The sequence below is a fragment of the Coregonus clupeaformis genome, chromosome 26, assembly GCF_020615455.1.
Source record: "Coregonus clupeaformis isolate EN_2021a chromosome 26, ASM2061545v1, whole genome shotgun sequence".
NCBI classification, from domain to species: domain Eukaryota; kingdom Metazoa; phylum Chordata; class Actinopteri; order Salmoniformes; family Salmonidae; genus Coregonus; species Coregonus clupeaformis.
This window is the reverse complement of record NC_059217.1, coordinates 35,089,948-35,112,547: the sequence shown is the minus strand read 5'-3', so window position 1 is coordinate 35,112,547 and position 22,600 is coordinate 35,089,948. Positions and strand designations below refer to the sequence as shown.

The 22,600-nt window shown below is 46.7% G+C and overlaps 1 protein-coding gene across 1 annotated transcript in view; it reads right to left on the bottom strand.

Annotated features, from left to right (window-relative positions):
• Positions 1–13,112: 13,112 nt before the first annotated feature.
• The window catches only part of LOC121540691 (disintegrin and metalloproteinase domain-containing protein 10-like), a 29,622-nt gene continuing 20,134 nt past the window's right edge, over positions 13,113–22,600 (bottom strand). The window contains exons 9-16 of the mRNA XM_041849725.2: positions 21,511–21,674; positions 20,996–21,179; positions 20,629–20,779; positions 19,648–19,831; positions 19,135–19,246; positions 16,072–16,292; positions 14,824–14,950; positions 13,113–14,099 (exon numbers count right to left, since the gene is read on the bottom strand). Of these exons, the coding sequence (XP_041705659.1) occupies positions 13,879–14,099; positions 14,824–14,950; positions 16,072–16,292; positions 19,135–19,246; positions 19,648–19,831; positions 20,629–20,779; positions 20,996–21,179; positions 21,511–21,674 (1,364 nt within the window). The 3' untranslated portion in view covers positions 13,113–13,878. The remainder of the gene's footprint in view (positions 14,100–14,823; positions 14,951–16,071; positions 16,293–19,134; positions 19,247–19,647; positions 19,832–20,628; positions 20,780–20,995; positions 21,180–21,510; positions 21,675–22,600) is intronic.

Here is a 22,600-nt window from a genome sequence, read left to right as displayed (position 1 = left end):
ACTGCACTATACAGACCACACCACAGACTGCACTCTACAGACCACAGTTTTTCGTAGAGACTGCACCACCACTACACAGACGAGACACAGTCCTCTGGTAGATTGTGCCACACGGTCTACAGACAGTCTTCTTCTGAGAGCCGTGTTACTGCAGAACCTAGGGGCCATCTACAACGTTCAGGGTCTCGTCTCCCCATCTCTGCCCTCCCTCGCTGAGGCTGCATGCTGTGTGTAGGTGCTTTAACAAACATGCACGCACACCGACACACTCACACACAGTTTGATAGCAATTAGAGCCATATATATATTTTAGTAACGGCTATGGGATTGGTTCTTCGAGCCAGATCACTGAATTAATTATGTTGTATGCACTGTCCTGTAGATGCTCTGGAGAGGACAAGAGCTGAGCTTGAGTAACCAGGCCTATTCTTACAGACACATGGACAACTACCAACCTGCTGCTGTGTTACAAGGAGGCTAGATTACGGTTAGCCTGGTCCCATACTCTGACTATCATGGTTAGCCTGGTCCCATAACCTGACTGTCATAGTTAGCCTGGTCCCATAACCTGACTGTCATAGTTAGCCTGGTCCCATACCCTGACTGTCATAGTTAGCCTGGTCCCATAACCTGACTGTCATAGTTAGCCTGGTCCCATAACCTGACTGTCATAGTTAGCCTGGTCCCATAACCTGACTGTCATAGTTAGCCTGGTCCCATAACCTGACTGTCATAGTTAGCCTGGTCCCATAACCTGACTGTCATAGTTAGCCTGGTCCCATACCCTGACTGTCATAGTTAGCCTGGTCCCATAACCTGACTGTCATAGTTAGCCTGGTCCCATAACCTGACTGTCATAGTTAGCCTGGTCCCATAACCTGACTGTCATAGTTAGCCTGGTCCCATAACCTGACTGTCATAGTTAGCCTGGTCCCATAACCTGACTGTCATAGTTAGCCTGGTCCCATACACCTGACTGTCATAGTTAGCCTGGTCCCATAACCTGAATGTCATAGTTAGCCTGGTCCCATACCCTGACTGTCATAGTTAGCCTGGTCCCATAACCTGACTGTCATAGTTAGCCTGGTCCCATAACCTGACTGTCATAGTTAGCCTGGTCCCATAACCTGACTGTCATAGTTAGCCTGGTCCCATACCCTGACTGTCATAGTTAGCCTGGTCCCATAACCTGACTGTCATAGTTAGCCTGGTCCCATACCCTGACTGTCATAGTTAGCCTGGTCCCATAACCTGACTGTCATAGTTAGCCTGGTCCCATAACCTGACTGTCATAGTTAGCCTGGTCCCATAACCTGACTGTCATGGTTAGCCTGGTCCCATACCCTGACTGTCATAGTTAGCCTGGTCCCATACCCTGACTGTCATAGTTAGCCTGGTCCCATAACCTGACTGTCATAGTTAGCCTGGTCCCATACCCTGACTGTCATAGTTAGCCTGGTCCCATACCCTGACTGTCATAGTTAGCCTGGTCCCATAACCTGACTGTCATAGTTAGCCTGGTCCCATACCCTGACTGTCATAGTTAGCCTGGTCCCATACCCTGACTGTTGTTATCCTGGATCATGGTCTCAGAGGCTGAGATGTTCATTGACAGATTTGAAGCCACTTTGGCCTGAAGAGATTCTCATACCAAAATGTCACATTGGGGAGAGGCTTTGGTGTTGACTGTGTTTTTCTGTGAATATTGGACATTATTAGTATAATTACTATTATTATTCAGTTTCAAGTTTTATTAGTCGTATGTACCGGATACACATGGTATACTCCGTCCAATGAAATGCTTACTGCAGGTTCCTTCTGGACAATGCAACAACAATAAGAAATAATAAAAGATAAGAATACGAACATAAAGTAAATGACTCAGTAGAATAGAATAAACATGTTAGCATCAGTAGAATACAGGAAGGAACCATTTATAGTCCAATATTTACACGTCTATTGGGGAAGGGGGGGATGGGGGGCAGTGTATACACCGAGCAGTATAATAAGAGTTTGGTAGCAGCAGTTGTGTGTGTGTGTGTGTGTGTGTGTGTGTGTGTGAGTGTGTGAGTGTGGTGAGTGAGTGAGTGAGTGAGTGAGTGCGTGCGTGCTAAGGTGCGGAGAATCAGAGCAGGTGGTCAGTCCAGTTCAAGTGTTCAGCAGTCTGACGGCTTGTAGATAGAAACTGCCTCTGAGCCTGTTGGTATCAGACCTCATGCTCCGGTACCGTCCGCCAGACGTTAAAGGAGAGTACATCTCGTGGCTGAGGTGTGTGTGGGGTCCTTGATGATTCTGCGTGACTTCCTCAGGCATCGTTTCGATTAGATGTCCTGGATGGGTGGGAGCACGGTCCCAGTGATGTCCTGGAAGGGAGGGAGCACGGTCCCAGTGATGTCCTGGATGGTAGGGAGCACGGTCCCAGTGATGTCCTGGAAGGGAGGGAGCACGGTCCCAGTGATGTCCTGGAAGGGAGGGAGCACGGTCCCAGTGATGTCCTGGATGGGAGGGAGCACGGTCCCAGTGGTGTCCTGGATGGGTGGGAGCACGGTCCCAGTGATGTCCTGGATGGTAGGGAGCACGGTCCCAGTGATGTCCTGGATGGGTGGGAGCACGGTCCCAGTGATGTCCTGGATGGGAGGGAGCACGGTCCCAGTGATGTCCTGGATGGGAGGGAGCACGGTCCCAGTGATGTCCTGGATGGGAGGGAGCACGGTCCCAGTGATGTCCTGGATGGGTGGGAGCACGGTCCCAGTGATGTCCTGGATGGGAGGGAGCACGGTCCCAGTGATGTCCTGGATGGGTGGGAGCACGGTCCCAGTGATGTCCTGGAAGGGGAGGGAGCACGGTCCCAGTGATGTCCTGGATGGGTGGGAGCACGGTCCCAGTGATGTCCTGGAAGGGAGGGAGCATGGTCCCAGTGATGTCCTGGAAGGGAGGGAGCATGGTCCCAGTGATGTCCTGGATGGGAGGGAGCACGGTCCCAGTGATGTCCTGGAAGGGAGGGAGCACGGTCCCAGTGATGTCCTGGATGGTAGGGAGCACGGTCCCAGTGATGTCCTGGAAGGGAGGGAGCACGGTCCCAGTGATGTCCTGGAAGGGAGGGAGCACGGTCCCAGTGATGTCCTGGATGGGAGGGAGCACGGTCCCAGTGATGTCCTGGAAGGGAGGGAGCACGGTCCCAGTGATGTCCTGGATGGTAGGGAGCACGGTCCCAGTGATGTCCTGGAAGGGAGGGAGCACGGTCCCAGTGATGTCCTGGAAGGGAGGGAGCACGGTCCCAGTGATGTCCTGGATGGGAGGGAGCACGGTCCCAGTGGTGTCCTGGATGGGTGGGAGCACGGTCCCAGTGATGTCCTGGATGGGAGGGAGCACGGTCCCAGTGATGTCCTGGATGGGTGGGAGCACGGTCCCAGTGATGTCCTGGATGGGAGGGAGCACGGTCCCAGTGATGTCCTGGATGGGAGGGAGCACGGTCCCAGTGATGTCCTGGATGGGAGGGAGCACGGTCCCAGTGATGTCCTGGATGGGTGGGAGCACGGTCCCAGTGATGTCCTGGAAGGGAGGGAGCACGGTCCCAGTGATGTCCTGGATGGGTGGGAGCACGGTCCCAGTGATGTCCTGGAAGGGGAGGGAGCACGGTCCCAGTGATGTCCTGGAAGGGAGGGAGCATGGTCCCAGTGATGTCCTGGATGGGAGGGAGCACGGTCCCAGTGATGTCCTGGAAGGGAGGGAGCACGGTCCCAGTGATGTCCTGGATGGTAGGGAGCACGGTCCCAGTGATGTCCTGGATGGGAGGGAGCACGGTCCCAGTGATGTCCTGGATGGGTGGGAGCACGGTCCCAGTGATGTCTTCACCACCCCCATTGGAGGGCCTTGCAGTCGTGGATGGAGCAATTTCCCGTACCAGGCTGTGATGCAACCGGTCAGGATGCACACAATGGTGCAGCGGTAGTATTTGGAGAGGACCCCCCGGGGTGGCATGCCGAATTCCTTCAGCCGCCTTAGGAAGTAGAGACGCTGTTGCGCCCTCTTGACAAGAGTGGGTGGTGTTGTTGGTCCATGACAAGTCCTCTGTGATGTGGCCGCCGAGGATCTTAAAACTCGTGACTCTCTCTACTGCAGTCCCGTTGATGCTGATCGGGGCATGTTCCCTCCCTCTGCTTCCTGAAGTCAACAATCAACTCCTTTGTTTTGCTGACGTTGAGGGAGAGGTTGTTGTCATAGCACCACAACGCCAGTTCACTTACCTCCTCCCTATTGGCTGACTCATCGTTGTTGGTTACCAGGCCTACAACCGTGGTGTCGTCAGCAAACTTGATGATGGAGTTGGTTTCGTGCAAAAGCCACGCAGTCGTGGGTGAACAGGGAGTACAGCAGAGGACTGAGGACACACCCCTGGGGAGGCCCCTGGGTTAAGAGTCAGTGTGGAGGAGGTGTTGTTGCCAATCCTCACAGACTGTGGTCTGCCCGTCAGGAAGTCCAGGATCCAGTTGCAGAGGGTGGTGTCCAGACTAGGGATGTTGCGGTGACCGAATTACCGCCACACCGGCGGTCACAATGAAGGCAGTCAAATTCCACGTGACCGTTTTTAGTCACGGTTATTAGGCTTCTCCAAGTTCTGATGATGCTGCTGCTGGTCATTAGTAGCCTACCAAACTTGCTAACTGCCTGGTACTCAGCTCTCTATTGTCCCTCTAATCACTCTGACTTCAATGCAAATGTTATTGAAAATCTAATCAAACACTTCATGAGAGCCCATGAGCTCACGTGGCGCAACATTTCTATAGGCTATGCAATTGCGCCAGAAAACAGTGTGATGGCCTCTACTAAAAAGAGGAGGAACCCATCAGCTTTCTATAGGCTAGGCCTACTATATTTATTTCTCAACTTTCCTAATATAAATGACTTAAATGTAAATGTACACAAAGTGGAACGTTAGCAGATCTGGATTTCAGGCTAATTTGATTTGTAGAATATGGCCAGACCAGCAACAGCCTACATACAGTAGATACATAACTGAAAAAAAGAGACTGCTGCTCCTGCAGTTTATCGAACCTATTCAATCGTTATGGGTGACATTGCAGCCACTGTACTGTTAAGTGTTTTGGAGGATCTGTATTGACAAATCAATGACGCACCACATGTCCTGACGCGCTATCGTCCGGTGGTTTCCATGGAAACCATACTGTATGGACACGATTCTATAGGTTTCTTTACAATACAATACATAGATATAATAGAAATGTTATTTATCACATACGCCAAATACAACAGGTGCAGACCTTACAGTGAAATGCTTACTTACAAGCCCTTAACCAACAGTGCAGAGTGAGGAAATATTTGCTAAATAAACTAAAGTAAAAAAAAAAAGTAACACTAAATAACAATAACGAGGCTATATACAGGGGGTACCGGTACCGAGTCAATGGGCGGGGGGTACAGGTTAGTCGAGGTAATTGAGGTCATATGTACATGTAGATAGGGGTAAAGTGCCTATGCATAGATAATAAAACAGCAAGTAGCAGCAGTGTAAAAAAAAGGGGGTCAATGCAAATAGTCCAGGTTATGGCTTGGGGGTAGAAGCTGTTAAGGAGTCTGTGACAATTTTTAGGGCCTTCCTCTGACACCGTCTGGTATAGAGGTCCTGGATGGCAGGAAGCTTGGCTCCAGTGATGTACTGGGCCGTACGCACTACCCTCTGTAGTGCCTTGCGATCGGATGCCGAGCAGTTGCTATACCAGGCGGTGATGCAACCAGTCAGGATGCTCTCGATGGCGCAGCTGTAGAACCTTTTGAGGACCCATGCCAAATCTTTTCAGTCTCCTGAGGGGGAATAGGCATGGTCGTGCCCTCTTCACGACTGTCTTGGTGTGTTTGGACCATGATAGTTTGTTGGTGATGTGGACACCAAGGAACTTGAAGCTCTTCACCTGCTCCACTACAGCCCCGTCGATGTGAATGGAGGTGTGCTCGGCCCTCCTTTTCCTGTAGTCCACAATCAGCTAATTTGTCTTGATCACGTTGAGGGAGAGGTTGTTGTCCTGGTACCACACGGCCAGGTCTCTAACCTCCTCCCTGTAGGCTGTCTCATCGTTGTCGGTGATCAGGCCTACCACCGTTGTGTCGTCGGCAAACTTAATTATGGTGTTGGAGTCGTGCTTGGCCACGCAGTCGTGGGTGAACAGGGAGTACAGGATGGGACTAAGCACGCACCACTGAGGGGACCCCGTGTTGAGGATCAGCGTGGCAGATTGGTTGTTGCCTACCCTTACCACCTGGGGGCTGCCCGTCAGGATCCAGTTGCAGAGGGAGGTGTTTAGTCCCAGGATCCTTAGCTTAGTGATGAGCTTTAAGGGCACTATGGTGTTGAACGCTGCGCTGTAGTCGATGAACAGCATTCTCACATAGGTGTTCCTTTTGTCCAAGTGGGAAAGGGCAGTGTGGAGTGCAATAGAGATTGCGTCATCTGTGGATCTGTTGGGGCAGTATACGAATTGGAGTGGGTCTAGGGTTTCTGGGATGATGGTGTTGATGTGAGCCATGACCAGCCTTTCAAAGCACTTCATGGCTACAGACATGAGTGCTACAGGTCTGTAGTCATTTAGGCAGGTTACCTTGGCGTTTTTGGGCACAGGGACTATGGTGGTCTGCTTGAAACATTTACGTATTACACACTCGGTCAGGGACAGGTTGAAAATGTCATTGAAGACACTTGCCAATTGGTATATATTTTATTTGGTTATAGGCTAGAATAACATCAGTTAAATACCCTCTCTAGGATATGGATATCTAGGAGATCAATGTGGTTTTAGGGTTGAAAATATCTTCCCAGCATGACCAAATATAACAAGCCTATAACAAAATAAATACAGGAAGCAGACAAAGCTACAACTGCATTCACACTGAAATACCATAGTCCAAACCTGAATTAGTCTGGTGAGAAATTACAACAGAACACCAATAGAACTAAATAAAAATCTTATTCAAATAATACATTAAAAAAATATATATATACAGTGAATCAGAATCCAATTTATTTAGAACGAGTCTTTTAATTAATGCATTTCAAGTACTCCAAAAAAATTACAATACATTTTTGAATTTCTTAGTAAAAATGTTCAAAGTGAACAAAAATGTTTGATACTGTATAAAACACAGTGAACATTAAAATCAGACAGTAGTTTTTACTTTTTAATCATCGTGTTCTTTCGGCCTACATCTTCATTTCACCTACAACATTTTCAACTCAATTTTGGACATTTCAGTGCACGTTTTATATTTAGAAACTTCATTTTTTTTTATCATGAAGACTACGAAATTAAAAAATTAAACCCAAACCATGCCACAGGATAACAGACATAACGAAATGTGAATGAATTAAACATTTAGTCCATCACACTGAATTGGTTTTTACCATTTTCATGATGGTGGAGAATAAAAATAATAATATTTAAAACTAATCCCATTTCAACTAGCACAGATAAGCGCATAACCCAGGCAAGGGAGGTCGGTAACACTTTATTTGAAGGGTACCTACATAAGGACTTTATAACACATCCATAATCCATAAATAACACGTTCATAATCAGTGTGTAAGCATTTAATAAATTATGTCTACTATGAAATACTTATGTACCGCTTATAAATGTGTTATGTATGGTTTATGAATAGGTTATAAAATACGTAGGTTCCCTTCAAATCAAGTGTTACTGAGAAGGTTTTGAGAAGGGGAGGTTTCGTCTCTGAACAGATTTTCTCTGGATTTAGAACACACAAAAAAAGACGTATCAAAAATTAAGATTTTTTTTATCTTAAAAAAAATTTGTTTTATCCAAGAACTGTACAAGTTTACAAGGAAATAAGTCTGGGTTAGTGTACTGTGGGGTGTGCTAGCTGGTCAGATGATTTTAAAAACGGCTTCATTCTCTACAGAAAAACTCTATGATGAATTTGGCGACCAGTCTCCCAGTCATTCAGCAATGAGAAAATACGGGATTCAAATGGAAGACAGACAAGCCCCTAAGTCCCCTATAGAGACAATTAACCCTTTTCACACTACCGAGCTGAACCGAGCTGAGCCAAACCAAGTTATGCTGCCCTGGCCAGGTTACACATCCACCATAGTTGCTGGAACCGTGCTGGAAATGACCCAGAACAGTATGGGTTGGGGTCAGCACGATAGTGTTAAAAAGAACAGATCTGACCCAGAACAGTATGGGTTGGGGTCAGCACGATAGTGTTAAAAAGAACAGATCTGACCCAGAACAGTATGGGTTGGGGTCAGCACGATAGTGTTAAAAAGAACAGATCTGACCCAGAACAGTATGGGTTGGGGTCAGCACGATAGTGTTAAAAAGAACAGATCTGACCCAGAACAGTATGGTTGGGGTCAGTGTGTGTGCATGGGCCCAGAACAGGAAGCACGCGAGTTAGCTAAAAAAGTTGTTTACATGATCTAGGCTATGTTCCAAATGTTGTTGCCACGTCAACCCAACCTACTGTCTTTGTAGTGTTAAGGGCAGGAGTAAACACCTAGTACTACTGCCTCAGTCTCTATCAAAACCTGACACTTCTATCCAGGACCCACAGCTGTTCGTCTTGCTAAAATCATAGTCAAATCACTGTTTGGCATGACGATTACCATAGGAGTTGGCCAGACAGCACTAGCTGATCTGGGACCAGGCTATGAGACTTCCGTTCAAACTAGTGCATGGCTTTTAGAGACCTTCCTACTGGCTTTTCCTACATAAAAAGGTAATGATAAAGAAAAGATATGACTCGTTCATAAATGAATGACTCACAAGTACAAAGACATGTATAGCACACCAATGTTAACTAATGTAAAGGCCCACAGTAACTCTTCACCTCTGTAAAGGACACAGTGGAGCAACACGACAGGGTAGTGTTCATTAGGGCACACGACAGAAAACGCCTTCAAAAACATTTTGTAATGGAAAAAACAAAAATTTCTTATTAGACAAATCCAAGTAGGCCCTCCCTTCTGCAGTCCGTTTTGTGCCTAATGAACCCAAACCAGGCATCCAAACACACTGTTGTTACAGGACAGGAGACCAACGCATGGAGACGGGGAAATTACCGTTCAATCCAGATTCTAGCTCTAAACATAGTGTTAGTGACAGTTTGGAATAACTCCTCACCCTGCCGTCTGTCCTACAGGTTAAAAAAGACCCAATTAGTCAACCGCAGCTATCACTGGAAAGTGATCAGCTAGCTGTGATCACTTATGTAGCAGACCTTTGTCAATCAACCGTAGTCACATAAAAATAAATAAAAAAATCATGACTGCATGCCCACATCGAAAAATGTCAGACTTAACGATTTGAAAACTAACAGTATGTCAATTTAACAAAAAAAAATTTTTCTTCATCCATTCTGGAATTGTTTTTATATGTATTTTCCTCACTTACGTAAAACCAAAGCAATGTAACATTATTAATGCACTCTGTACTAAAGTCGGTGTGTGTCCAAAATGGCACCCTAAACCCTACATAGTGCACTACTTTTGACCATGGTCCATAGGGCTAAATAGGGAATAAGGTGCCATTTTGAATAACGCACTATGCCTAGCCTAGCTCAGCCTGCCTTATACATGTCCCTTAAAACGCATCACTGACCTCTACTACAACAGGCAAGAATCAGCAGCTTTCCGTTAGTGGTTATTAGTTCTATTCTTCTGCATCAAAACATATCAAAGAAAAATAAAGTACAAGTCGTTACATCACGACGTGATCAGAGCAAGTAGTTACATAATGACGTGATCAGAGCAAGTAGTTACATCATGACGTGATCAGAACAAGTCATTAAATCATAACGTGATCGGAGCAAGTTGTTACTAGGGCTGTTGAGGTGACCGTATTACCGCCACACCGGCGGTCAAGAGTCATGAAGGCAGTCAAATTCCACGTGACCGTTTAGTCACGGTTATTAGGCTTCTCCGAGGTCTGATGCTGCTGCTGGTCATTAGTAGCCTAACAAACTTGCTAACTGCCTGGTACTCAGCACTCTATTGTCCCTCTAATCACTCTGACATCAATGCTAATGTAATCGGAAATCTAATCAAACACAATCATGTTGCGCAACATTTCAACAGGCTATGCAATTGCGTGAGAAAACAGAGTGATGGCCTCTACTAAAAAGAGGAGGATCCCTTCAGCTTTCTATAGGCTAGGCCTACTAAACTTATTTCTCAACTTTCCTAATATTAAGCACATTGCTTCTCTTTAAAACAGGAGTATAGCCTACCTGCCAGCCTACCTGGCTGGCATGAAAATAAACCATGGGAAAAGTGTCCTCCATTCGCTATTTAAGTGCATAGATGACATGTATTTTTTCCCGCTGCCCCTGTTTCAAGACAGGTGCATGATAATGGTCCATTCTAAATCAAAACAAATTTCACACATATATTATTTAGTAAATGTAAAAGACAAGATTAAATCAAGAATAGTGTGATGGGTGACAATATTAGCCTGTCACTTGTGAATGATATATTATCACTTGTGAATGATGCCCAGCATAAGAAACAATTTTTGCGACTTTTTCCGAATCGTAGTCGCACACCTCATGTAGCCGAGCCCATAGGCCTATATGTTTTAATAAGGTTTGTATCACAACTAAAGTGGCCAAATAACTTCTTAAAATTAAGCACATTCATCCGCTTTACAAGGGGTTTAGAGGCTAACTGGTATACATAAGCAGCGCATGAGTTTCAAGTTTGGAGAAGATAATTTTCACCATAAAAAATGCACCTTTATAATAAAAGCATTTCGTGCATAGTCGCATTTGCGGTCACTTTTGATAGTGTTTTCCCCGCTAATGGAACATTTGCGCTTATAGCCTACTGCCATGTGCGCATTGCTGCGCTTATAATGTGAAGAAATAGCTGAATAGTTTATCAACATTTTAAGCCAAACGTTCTGATCTGTTGCGTCAGGCTCATTGCTTAAAACAGGTTTTTTGATGCTAGTGGTTGTATTAATTTGGGATCTATCGCACCCCACAACTGTCCCAGACTATGTTTGGAAAATTAATTTATTGCACAGAATAGGTCATCTTTTGTACTATGGGGGGATAGTAGATTGACATAGGCTAGTGCTTTTGCTGTTCGTTAGGCCGACTCATCTTGTTGGCTGACGAAAAGTAAATGTGGACAGTTTTTCCAATATCTTCAATATGCACCTCGGAATTGGATAAGGACGCACGCAGTTGCATCCCCGATGTCTGTCTTCACTTGTAGCCTGTGAGAAAGACCCGATCGCGTGATGGAGAGCGGTGTGAGTGAGAGGCGCTTCGGATTGCGCAGCACTCAGGGAGAAGGGCACAAACCAGCACTCCAGGCTGCAAAAGGCATGGATTTTTTTTAGGGTGCATTACAGCCACAAAGGGGATGACGCCGTGAAATTTGAGGCATTATCAAGTGCTTGTCAAATTGTGAATGAGAGACTATTGCAGTGTGTACAGCCTGCGCAAAAAAAACAAAGCAGAGCTCATGCCTTTCAAGCGACTTTTTTCAAATCATCATTAGAGTCTCATCATGCAGTCTTACAATGTATAAAAAATCAAAACATATAGCCCAACGTTTGTAGAACAACTAAAGGTACATTAATAACTCTAAATTAACCATATAGGAATACCTATTTCTTTGTTAACCGCTCAACACAGAATAGCCGCACGTGCGCACTCCCTCAAACCGTTTGGAGAAAATATTTATATTTTATTCAGCTTTGTTCAATTGTAGTCTTCATACTATAAAATAATGCCACGGAATTCTAAGCAAATCTTGTCTGTTAAATTAATTAGTGTAGCCCACAGCCATATGGCATAGCCAGATCAGAGCCTAACATAAGGACAACTCAGAGTATGCTATTCTGTTCTTCTGAATTAGACTAGATTTTCTTCATATCATGCTTCTTTAGACCTGTAGAAAATAAATAATGGATTTATTGTGAAGGTGTAGGCTATATTACATGGATTTATTAGACTTTTTAAAATTGTAGATGTTCCAAAGGTCTGCATCACTGGCTATATGTGGAAGCCAGGAGATGCTAAATGTTTTTGTTAATTAACGGTCAATTACCGTGAGACCGACGGTTACTTGCTTGACAATCACCGGCTGACTAAATTTCGTGACCCGCCACAGCCCTAGTTGTTACATCATAAGGTGAGAGAGATCTTGAACGTCACAAAAAGGTCAAAAAGGTGAGAAGTTGCGGGATATGGTGGTGACCTTTTAGTTAAATCCCCTGAACCTAGCATCTGGCAACCGGACCCTAAACACATGGAGACCTCCATCCATATGATTCCATCACTGCAGTAAAAGGAGAACTTGATCGGGTGAAATGCTGTCAATTTCCAACTACAGCGTCCAGTCCACAGAACTCACCCATTTACTCTTCCAGATACCTTCATTTGTGTTACTGTCCTGAGAGTACAGTACTAACCAAAAACAGTAAAGAATCATACGTACATTGTTACTGTCCTGAGAGTACAGTACTAACCAAAAACAGTAAAGAATCATACGTACATTTACAGTAGAAGAAATAGTTGAGTCACATGCAGAAGACAGTCAGTCTACATGGAGAAACCAAGAGAAGAGCTGTGTGTCGTTTCGCAGTTTTGTTTGAAACGTTGTGTCGTTGAAACGTTGTGTCGTAATCACAAGTGCAGAAAATCTCCTAAGTGTGTTTTTTTTTACTTCACTTCCTGGCTAAGATGGCTGACAAAACATTTCGACCAACCAGGAGCCACGGAACGTACGGGTGTTCTCACTCAAGAGGAGGGACTTTGCAAATCAAAAGAGAAACATGACCGAAGGTACTAAAGCTACACGTGATGAAACCATTCCATTCCTCCACTCCTTGGCACTCGAGAGAGAGAGAGAGAGAGAGAGAGAGAGAGAGAGAGAGAGAGAGAGAGAGAGAGAGAGAGAGAGAGAGAGAGAGAGAGAGAGAGAGAGAGAGAGAGAGAGAGAGGAGACAGAGACAGAGACAGAGAGGAGACAGAGACAGAGACAGAGACAGAGACAGAGACAGAGACAGAGACAGAGACAGAGACAGAGACAGAGACAGAGACAGAGACAGAGACAGAGACAGAGACAGAGACAGAGACAGAGACAGAGAGAGAGAGAGAGAGAGAGAGAGAGAGAGAGAGAGAGAGAAAATTAAATTGATGGGAAAAGATGCAGACCACAGACCTACTGCATTGGAAATGGCCAATGGTCACATCCACTCCACAAAAAGACAAAATGGCAGATGATCAAATAAAATGACCATCCGCCAAAATGGCTGATGTTGGAATCCACTCCACCTAGAGAGCCACAGAAAACAGCTGGATGAAGACTGAAGAGGTCAGCCGTGCTTGCAGGTTCCAGTTGTGGTCGTTGGGAGGGGGTCCGTTTATTTTCGCTTTCTCAACTCTGTTTTGATTGTAGATGGAGGGTATGAGGAAGGTAAACAACCAGTTCAGGCTGTTCTTTGGATGGAGTGAAGCAAGTGTTTTATCCTACTGTTCGGTGTAAACGGTGGGATTCCCACCCAGGTCCACCCACCGACTCCTTCATTATTAGACTAAGAGGAAATCATAAAAAGTGTGTAGAAACCAAAGCCTTTCCCTTGATTCTATCTATCCTAATCCAGAAAAATCTAAAGAAAATCCTCTCGATCTAAAATGGTTAGGACGTCAGATTCCCACCCTGGAGACCTGGATTAAAATTCCACAAATCGGTTCAAATCCCAATCCCACCAGTTACATAGATAGGCACAAGGAGGAGGCAAGGCATGGCATGGAGCAGTCGGTGGAGGGAGCATCTTGTCCGAGCGGTCCCCACCCCGAGCGGTCCCCACCCCGAGCGGTCCCCACGGCTCATCGTCTCATCTGGCCCATCTGGTAGTTTTCCCTGGGCTGGCCCTGGCTGCGGTGGTGTCTCTGGGGCTGGGGCTGGCGTGAGGGCTGCTGCCGCTGGCCTCCAGAGACTGGGTGGTGCTGGCCGTGACCGACACCCCCGTGGTGGGGCTGGGACTGGTGCACCTGGGCGTCCCTGGCCTCCCGGGCGTGCTGCTGGGCTCTCCTCCTCTTTAGCGTACCTGGGGTTGAGGGAGGGAGACGGATTAGTTCAAAAGCTATCAACTATTCAATCGCCAGCTCTTATTTGTCTCATCTGCTCCAGTTCCCAAAACGTAACATTTTTTTTTACAACTCCATCGTTTTGAAGATTTTGTAGCGCACCCCCACAAAACTACCGCAGAGAAAAACAATACTAAGTAGCCGATAAGACCGTTGAGAAGATGGCTCATATCTCTAGCGGTTTGTGTGGGAGAGCTGGGTGGGACTACTGGCACTCACCTGGTAGTGGTTTGGGTGGGGGCAGCTTGGGGTTACTGGAGGGGGTGTGGAGACTCACCTGGTAGTGGTTTGGGTGGGGGCAGCTTGGGGTTACTGGAGGGGGTGTGGAGACTCACCTGGTGGTGGTTTGGGTGGGGGGCAGCTTGGGGTTACTGGAGGGGGTGTGGAGACTCACCTGGTAGTGGTTTGGGTGGGGGCAGCTTGGGGTTACTGGAGGGGGTGTGGAGACTCACCTGGTAGTGGTTTGGGTGGGGGCAGCTTGGGGTTACTGGAGGGGGTGTGGAGACTCACCTGGTAGTGGTTTGGGTGGGGGCAGCTTGGGGTTACTGGAGGGGGTGTGGAGACTCACCTGGTAGTGGTTTGGGTGGGGGCAGCTTGGGGTTACTGGAGGGGGTGTGGACACTCACCTGGTAGTGGTTTGGGTGGGGGCAGCTTGGGGTTACTGGAGGGGGTGTGGACACTCACCTGGTAGTGGTTTGGGTGGGGGCAGCTTGGGGTTACTGGAGGGGGTGTGGACACTGCAGATCTTAATGAAGCCAGCCATCAACATGATCAGAGCGATGCCCATCAACAGCACTGCCCACCAGTGAGCCTGGAATTAAGACATTGGAAAACACACATTCATACAAAAATACATTCAAGGGTATATCGTGACATCTACTGTAGTGGTTCCCAACCTTTTTTATCAACCGTGGCACACCTTGATTGGATAAACATTTCTGCGGCACACAAACTTTTCCTAATAATTTATTTCGTTTTTAATGACCTCCATCTCATCTGATCCGTACTGCAAATCATCTATTTTCTGTGCCAAACGTAAAAAAAAAAAAAAAAAAAAAGATTAAATAGGGTTTATTTGAACTATTTCCATAGTTCCTTACTCATGATGATTCATTTGTGTGTACCCCTTTAAGAGCATCCCGCGAATCCGCATCAGAAAGTAGCTCTGGTAAAAATATATATATTTTGTTTTGAACGGATTGAGCTAGGAGACAAGAGGTTTTTTTTCTTCATTGTGAAGGTGTAACCACGGACACAAAGCCATGCTCTGTTTGTTCCTATGGTAACCACGGACACAAAGCCATGCTCTGTTTGTTCCTATGGCGGAGGCTGTGGTACAGCTAAGCCTGTTCAGACTTGCCTGTGCTAAATGGTTCTCACAGTCTAAAGTACAATTGTGCAAATGACTTTGCTTTGTGACGCGCGCCCCCTCGAATGATACGGTACTAATATAAAACAACAGCCTGAGAACACTGGACTTGAAAACAGCGACACAGACGGAACCATGTGACATTCAATGTATTATCTGAGCTGGTGCTCCCAAGTCAACATTTCATGTGCATTCCCACAGGTCACGTTTATAAGTGAGTGTTAAATTTTTTTTTAAAATTAAGATTAGGATACGTTTTTCGCGGCACACATGAGAGTTCCCCAAGGGCACACCAGCGTGTCGCTTTACATCGGTTGAAAACCACTGGTCAGTTTTGAACACTCAAATACCCTTTTCACACCATCATGCCAACCTGACCAGTACTGTGCCTGCGCTGATATTTTATTTTCTAGCAATACGGTGTATACAAAACCAGGCCAGCGCAGTAGTGTGAAAATGATATGATATTAAAATACAGTCAAGTCAGCAACGACACATCACACTATCCATTGAGATGTTCTCATAGAGCTCAGGGTCGAAGAGTCAGTCAATAAGCTACGTACCACTATCCACTCTGCAATGTTCTCATAGAGCTCAGGGTTGAAGATGGCCTTCTTCAGCCTGGCCAGGGGGCCGTCAGCGTCCACCAGCCGACACTTCATGAACACGTCACAGTAGCCCTTGAAGTCGTTGCAGGGAGACCCCGCGGGCAGCGTGGTGACCTTCTTATTGAAGAACCGGGCCAGCTTCTCTGAGCCTGTACTGCTGCAGGTGTTGGGGTTCACTGCAACACAAGACAAATCACAGGAGTCAATAATAATTTCATATTTTCTAGCGCTATTCATATTCATTACATAAAGAATCTCAAATAGCTTTAAACATTGACATACAAGCTGGCAAGTAAGGTTGAACGATTCCAGAAAAGTTTCCTGTTTTTTCCCCCAGAAATCCTGAATTGGATTCAAGAAATCATGAAGGAATCCTCAAACTGGGATTTCTGAAACACCCAGGAACTTTTGGAATGCATCTGGAATTTAGCTAAACCTGGTAAGGACATAATACCTCTCCAATATAAGTCTTAAAACGACGTGAATGTCAGGATAGGACTGATGATGTGAATGTCAGGATAGGACTGATGATGTGAATGTCAGGATAGGACAGTGAGGATGTGAATGTCAGGATAGGACTGATGATGTGAATGTCAGGATAGGACTGATGATGTGAATGTCAGGATAGGACTGATGATGTGAATGTCAGGATAGGACTGAGGATGTGAATGTCAGGATAGGACTGAGGATGTGAATGTCAGGAAGTGAATGTCAGGATAGGACTGAGGATGTGAATGTCAGGAAGTGAATGTCAGGATAGGACTGAGGATGTGAATGTCAGGAAGTGAATGTCAGGAAGTGAATGTCAGGATAGGACAGTGAGGATGTGAATGTCAGGATAGGACTGAGGATGTGAATGTCAGGATGTGAATGTCAGGATAGGACAGTGAGGATGTGAATGTCAGGATAGGACAGTGAGGATGTGAATGTCAGGATGTGAATGTCAGGATGTGAATGTCAGGATAGGACTGAGGATGTGAATGTCAGGATAGGACAGTGAGGATGTGAATGTCAGGATAGGACAGTGAGGATGTGAATGTCAGGATAGGACAGTGAGGATGTGAATGTCAGGAAGTGAATGTCAGGAGAGGACAGTGAGGAAGTGAATGTCAGGAAGTGAATGTCAGGATGTGAATGTCAGGATAGGACTGTGAGGATGTGAATGTCAGGATAGGACTGAGGATGTGAATGTCAGGAAGTGAATGTCGGGATAGGACAGTGAGGATGTGAATGTCAGGATAGGACTGAGGATGTGAATGTCAGGAGGTGAATGTCAGGATAGGACAGTGAGGATGTGAATGTCAGGAAGTGAATGTCAGGAGAGGACAGTGAGGATGTGAATGTCAGGAAGTGAATGTCAGGAAGTGAATGTCAGGAGAGGACAGTGAGGATGTGAATGTCAGGAGAGGACAGTGAGGATGTGAATGTCAGGAAGTGAATGTCAGGAGAGGACAGTGAGAAAGTGAATGTCAGGAAGTGAATGTCAGGAGAGGACAGTCAGGAAGTGAATGTCAGGAGAGGACAGTGAGGATGTGAATGTCAGGAAGTGAACGTCAGGAGAGGACAGTGAGGATGTGAATGTCAGGAAGTGAACGTCAGGAGAGGACAGTGAGGATGTGAATGTCAGGAAGTGAATGTCAGGAGAGGACAGTGAGGATGTGAATGTCAGGAAGTGAATGTCAGGAAGTGAATGTCAGGAGAGGACAGTGAGGAAGTGAATGTCAGGAAGTGAATGTCAGGAGAGGACAGTGAGGAAGTGAATGTCAGGAAGTGAATGTCAGGAGAGGACAGTGAGGATGTGAATGTCAGGAAGTGAACGTCAGGAGAGGACAGTGAGGATGTGAATGTCAGGAAGTGAATGTCAGGAGAGGACAGTGAGGATGTGAATGTCAGGAAGTGAACGTCAGGAGAGGACAGTGAGGATGTGAATGTCAGGAAGTGAATGTCAGGAAGTGAATGTCAGGAAGTGAACGTCAGGAGAGGACAGTGAGGATGTGAATGTCAGGATGTGAATGTCAGGAAGTGAATGTCAGGAGAGGACAGTGAGGATGTGAATGTCAGGAAGTGAACGTCAGGAGAGGACAGTGAGGATGTGAATGTCAGGAAGTGAATGTCAGGAAGTGAATGTCAGGAAGTGAACGTCAGGAGAGGACAGTGAGGATGTGAATGTCAGGATGTGAATGTCAGGAAGTGAATGTCAGGAAGTGAACGTCAGGAGAGGACAGTGAGGATGTGAATGTCAGGAAGTGAATGTCAGGATAGGACAGTGAGGATGTGAATGTCAGGAAGTGAATGTCAGGAAGTGAATGTCAGGAGAGGACAGTGAGGATGTGAATGTCAGGAAGTGAATGTCAGGAAGTGAATGTCAGGAGAGGACAGTGAGGATGTGAATGTCAGGAAGTGAATGTCAGGAAGTGAATGTCAGGAGAGGACAGTGAGGATGTGAATGTCAGGAAGTGAATGTCAGGAGAGGACAGTGAGGATGTGAATGTCAGGAAGTGAACGTCAGGAGACGACAGTGAGGATGTGAATGTCAGGAAGTGAACGTCAGGAGAGGACAGTGAGGATGTGAATGTCAGGAAGTGAATGTCAGGAAGTGAACGTCAGGAAGTGAATGTCAGGAGAGGACAGTGAGGAAGTGAATGTCAGGAAGTGAATGTCAGGAGAGGACAGTGAGGAAGTGAATGTCAGGAAGTGAATGTCAGGAAGTGAATGTCAGGAAGTGAACGTCAGGAGAGGACAGTGAGGAAGTGAATGTCAGGAAGTGAATGTCAGGAGAGGACAGTGAGGATGTGAATGTCAGGAAGTGAACGTCAGGATAGGACAGTGAGGATGTGAATATCAGGAAGTGAACGTCAGGAGAGGACAGTGAGGATGTGAATGTCAGGAAGTGAATATCAGGAGAGGACAGTGAGGATGTGAATGTCAGGAAGTGAACGTCAGGAAGTGAACGTCAGGAAGTGAACGTCAGGAAGTGAACGTCAGGAGAGGACAGTGAGGTGTTGTAGCAGGACTCACTCTTGTCACTACAGCAGACGTGGCACAGCTCGTCAGTCTCGTCCTTTCCCTCCACGCTGGCACAGGTACAGACCTCCAGACCATACTTCTCACAGATGGAGCCAGAGCAGCCCTGGAGGAACACATGGAAGGGATGAGCTATCATTTGACATCGTAGTCATTTAGCAGACACTTATCCAGAGCGACTTAAAGTTAGTGCATTTAGCTTAGCTAGTCAGAGTAAGTAGATTTTTTTCTCAATAAAATAGCTATCAGCAAAGTCAGTGCTAGTAAGAAAATACATAACTTTTATTTCCCTGTGAGGAAAATTCATACGTGGTGACTGATTGGACAAGACACAGATCAACCTAGCAGACAACATACCCAATGAAAATGAGAAGCATTCCATTCTATCAGAAATAAAAAACAGCGCAGGTCAGAGCAGATTCTGGGCTGAGTTGAGGAGTTGAAGAGCCTGGAATACGTTGGTACAGAACTAGATGATAGGTTTATACACTACAGGTACCCACTCACCCCGTTGAGGCAGACTTGAGTTTCTCCGTGACAGGCGGTGAAGTTGGCCTTGGGTTCAGAGGTGGGGCACTGGGCCGTACCCCCGTTACACATGCCCTGGTGGGCACATTCAGACTCCTCACGACACTTCTCATTACGGCCCTTATAGAAGCACTCAGGAGTACAGCACGGGCCCTGGCTAGGACTGTTGGAGGGAGTGATGAAAGGTTTCAATGAGTATTATGGCAAATACACCCTTTCTGACACAAAATAACAAAATGACAGAAATAGGCCTCGGCACACATCAATCCACGTCATTTTGACACTGTTAGACAGAACCTAACACTGGACCACAGCTACTCTGTCAGGTTAACTTCCTGCACCACAGCTACTCTGTCAGGTTAACTTCCTGGACCACAGCTACTCTGTCAGGTTAACTTCCTGGACCACAGCTACTCTGTCAGGTTAACTTCCTGGACCACAGCTACTCTGTCAGGTTAACTTCCTGCACCACAGCTACTCTGTCAGGTTAACTTCCTGGACCACAGCTACTCTGTCAGGTTAACTTCCTGCACCACAGCTACTCTGTCAGGTTAACTTCCTGCACCACAGCTACTCTGTCAGGTTAACTTCCTGCACCACAGCTACTCTGTCAGGTTAACTTCCTGGACCACAGCTACTCTGTCAGGTTAACTTCCTGGACCACAGCTACTCTGTCAGGTTAACTTCCTGGACCACAGCTACTCTGTCAGGTTAACTTCCTGGACCACAGCTACTCTGTCAGGTTAACTTCCTGCACCACAGCTACTCTGTCAGGTTAACTTCCTGGACCACAGCTACTTTGTCAGGTTAACTTCCTGGACCACAGCTACTCTGTCAGGTTAACTTCCTGGACCACAGCTACTCTGTCAGGTTATCTTCCTGTCAGGTTATCTTCCTGTCAGGTTAACTTCCTGTCAGGTTATCTTCCTGTCAGGTTATCTTCCTGTCATCTTATCTTACCTGCAGACTTTGTTGGGTTTTAGTTTACACTTCCTGTTGTCAGGCTGGTCGGCGTCGTAGCAACACTGGTCTCTGCACTGATCGCTGTATCCACAGTCACACTCCTCCCCTGGCTCCACTAACCCATTACCACAGATGGGCTGGCCAGACTCTGTATGGGGGGGGGTTCAGAAAGAAAACACACGTTATGAAATGACATTCAAAATAACACATTTGATCTGTAATACAGTGTAGAATTTCAGAAACGTTCCCAAAATTCCATGGCTTTCCAGAAATCCTGGTTGAAGGAACGTTTACGGAATTCTACAACCCCTACATAGTACACTCCAATCTGAAACCAACGCCATAGACACCAGTGGAAACGTACCGACAAAGCAGCTTCCCCTCTTCTTCTCCAGGACCTGGCTGATGTTCCTGACGCTACAGATGGAGAACTTGTTGTTGTTGAGCTTGTCTCCTGACGTGGCCCGGGCGTACATGATGTAGTTCCCCTTCTCCTTCTTATCCTGGATCTTAGACTCTCCCGGGGTGCACTCTGACCCAGAGTCATGCTGCCGATGGGGGGAGTGAACAAGCGAAGGAAGAGCTAAGTTAGAATTTCATTGAATTGACTGGGTTACAAATAAAACATGCATAGACACAGAGAGAGAGAGAAAGAGAGAGACAGAGACAGACACAGAGACAGACACAGAGAGAGAGAGAAAGAGAGAGACAGAGACAGACAGAGAGACAGACAGAGAGACAGACAGAGAGACAGACAGAGAGACAGACAGAGAGACAGACAGAGAGACAGACAGAGAGAACACTGCAGGTCAGGATGAGGCAGGATTAAACGCTGTATTCCATGCATCTCCCATCAGCAGGCTAGGTTATCTAACTCACCGGCGAGCCAAAGTTGTGTCCGACCTCGTGGGCGAAGGTGATGTGGGAGACTTTAGGAGGGACGTGGGAGGCGTAGTTCTGAACAGTGATGATGCCGGTATTCAGGGACTTCTTCTTCCCGTCAGAGTACAGTTTACTCTTCTCACAGATCCCTCCAGAACTCCCTGTGGACACACAGACAAGGTGTTAGTGAGGGTCGGTCCATCTCTCCAGAACTCCCTGTGGAACACACAGACAGGTATTAGTGAGGATCGGTCCATCTCTCCAGAACTCCCCGTGGACACACAGACAGGTATTAGTAAGGATCGGTCCATCTCTCCAGAACTCCCTGTGGACACACAGACAGGTATTAGTGAGGATCGGTCCATCTCTCCAGAACTCCCTGTGGACACACAGACAGGTATTAGTGAGGATCGGTCCATCTCTCCAGAACTCCCTGTGGACACACAGACAGGTATTAGTAAGGATCGGTCCATCTCTCCAGAACTCCCTGTGGACACACAGACAAGGTATTAGTAAGGATCGGTCCATCTCTCCAGAACTCCCTGTGGACACACAGACAGGTATTAGTAAGGATCGGTCCATCTCTCCAGAACTCCCTGTGGACACACAGACAAGGTATTAGTGAGGATCGGTCCATCTCTCCAGAACTCCCTGTGGACACACAGACAAGGTATTAGTGAGGATCGGTCCATCTCTCCAGAACTCCCCGTGGACACACAGACAGGTATTAGTAAGGATCGGTCCATCTCTCCAGAACTCCCTGTGGACACACAGACAGGTATTAGTAAGGATCGGTCCATCTCTCCAGAACTCCCTGTGGACACACAGACAAGGTATTAGTAAGGATCGGTCCATCTCTCCAGAACTCCCTGTGGACACACAGACAAGGTATTAGTAAGGATCGGTCCATCTCTCCAGAACTCCCTGTGGACACACAGACAAGGTATTAGTGAGGATCGGTCCATCTCTCCAGAACTCCCTGTGGACACACAGACAGGTATTAGTGAGGATCGGTGCATCTCTCCAGTACTCCCTGTGGACACAGACAGGTATTAGTAAGGATCGGTCCATCTCTCCAGAACTCCCT